Source organism: Gavialis gangeticus, unplaced genomic scaffold (genome assembly GCF_001723915.1).
Source record: "Gavialis gangeticus isolate Ggan-Ray unplaced genomic scaffold, GavGan_comp1, whole genome shotgun sequence".
Taxonomy (NCBI): domain Eukaryota; kingdom Metazoa; phylum Chordata; order Crocodylia; family Gavialidae; genus Gavialis; species Gavialis gangeticus.
This window is the reverse complement of record NW_017728964.1, coordinates 13551466-13553036: the sequence shown is the minus strand read 5'-3', so window position 1 is coordinate 13553036 and position 1571 is coordinate 13551466. Positions and strand designations below refer to the sequence as shown.

The 1571-nt window shown below is 56.0% G+C and overlaps 1 protein-coding gene across 2 annotated transcripts in view; it reads right to left on the bottom strand.

The window, feature by feature from the left end:
- Positions 1–1571, bottom strand: part of MRPL38 (mitochondrial ribosomal protein L38) — a 20594-nt gene that overhangs the window by 11136 nt on the left and 7887 nt on the right. For both annotated transcript variants that reach the window (XM_019503284.1, XM_019503276.1), the window contains exon 3: positions 1359–1493. In XM_019503284.1, the coding sequence (XP_019358829.1) occupies positions 1359–1493 (135 nt within the window). The remainder of the gene's footprint in view (positions 1–1358; positions 1494–1571) is intronic.

Sequence of the window (1571 nt, the reverse complement as noted above, 5' to 3'; positions counted from 1 at the left end):
GTTGCCATCTTGGGGCCAAAAGTCCCACCCCTAACCCCTGACATTTGTTACCGGAAGTTCCTCCCCTTACCCCCTAAAGTACTCCAGGGTCAGGGTGGAACCAGGGGAAAAATGAAGTCATACACTAAAAATTAAAGATCTACTATAACATATTTTCATTTTATTTGAAAAAAATACTTTTGTCCTGATTTACATGCGTTTGTGTAGTGTATATAGAGATGATTGCATAATAGCTCAAAATAAAGTCTTACTTTTGTGTATTGTGTGTGGGGGAGTGTGCGAGCGGGGGTGGTATGTGGCAGGGTGAAAGGGGTGTGTGGTGGTGTTGTGTGTGAGGGGGGGAAAGGGAAGGCATGTGGGTCTGGGAGAGTATGAATGTGACAGCCCCCCCCGCGCATAGCCCCTGATGCCAGTGGTGGCAGCAGCAGGCCCTCTGTGCGCTCATGACTCTGGCAAGGTGGAGCCCCCTGGCAGTGTGCAGCTCTGGCCATTCTAGGTGCTACATGTGGTGGCAGGCAGCAAGGCCAGGCCGGCCTGGCTTCATCGCACAAAGCTTCCCATGTCTCATGCACCACTCCCGGGACCCAGCCAGAACTGTGAGCCATGGGGGTGGCTTGGTCCCACTCCCTGCTGCCACACACAGATCCTGGGACTCTGCCAGGAAGCAGAAAGAATAGCCAGCCTGGCTCCATTGTACAGGGCTCCCCACCAGTTCCAGTGGAGTCCCAGGAGCTGCACATGGCAGCATGGAGTGGGGAAGGCTGCTGGCTCCATCACATGGGGCTTCCCCTTGGTGATCCACAAGCTCCAGGAGCTGTGCAGGGAGCTCTGCGTGATGGAACGGGCTGACCTGGGCTCTGTGCTCCTGCTGGGTGTGGGGGCCTCTGCCCTGCGCTCCCACCCAGATGCAGCTTCCCCCTTGCCTGCCACCGCTTCCCTATCTACTGCCCAGAGCGCTGCAGGAGGAACAGAAAAAGTCGCTGGAGGCCAGGAGAGCTGAACAGCAGCAGCAGCCCTGCCCAGAAGCTGTGCACTGGCCGAGGCCCTCCAGCTGCCCCGGCAGCAGTGGGTGGGGCTCGGCCCCATGCAGAGTGCAACAGAAGCAGCCATGGGCTGGGCCGCATATGATTAACTAGCCAATTGCTCATCAAGAATGGGGGGAGGGGGGAGTGGGCAGGGACAGAGCCCCATGTCCCCCCCACAACAACTACTGCCTGGGGCCTGGGCCCACTCCCCCGCTCCCCGCTGCATTCGGCCCACAAGCTGTATTTTGCCCGCCCCTGGGCTAAACCACGTCAGCTACGAAGGCAGAGGAAGCTGAGGCTGAATTAAGGGTGTGGGGGGAAGAGGGGACATACGTGTTCTGAGGCGGGACGCTCTTTCCATTTCCATGTTCTGGCGGTTCTGTTTCATGATCTCTTTTCTCATCTTGAGTTCCTGGAACCGTGACGGTTTATAGTGAGGCAGGCCAATGTCTATCTTTGCATGTTCATCTAGGAACAAAATCACTTAGGTGAAAAACAGTTTCATAGTTTCTTCATAGTTTCATAGTTTCTAGGGTTGGAAGGGAC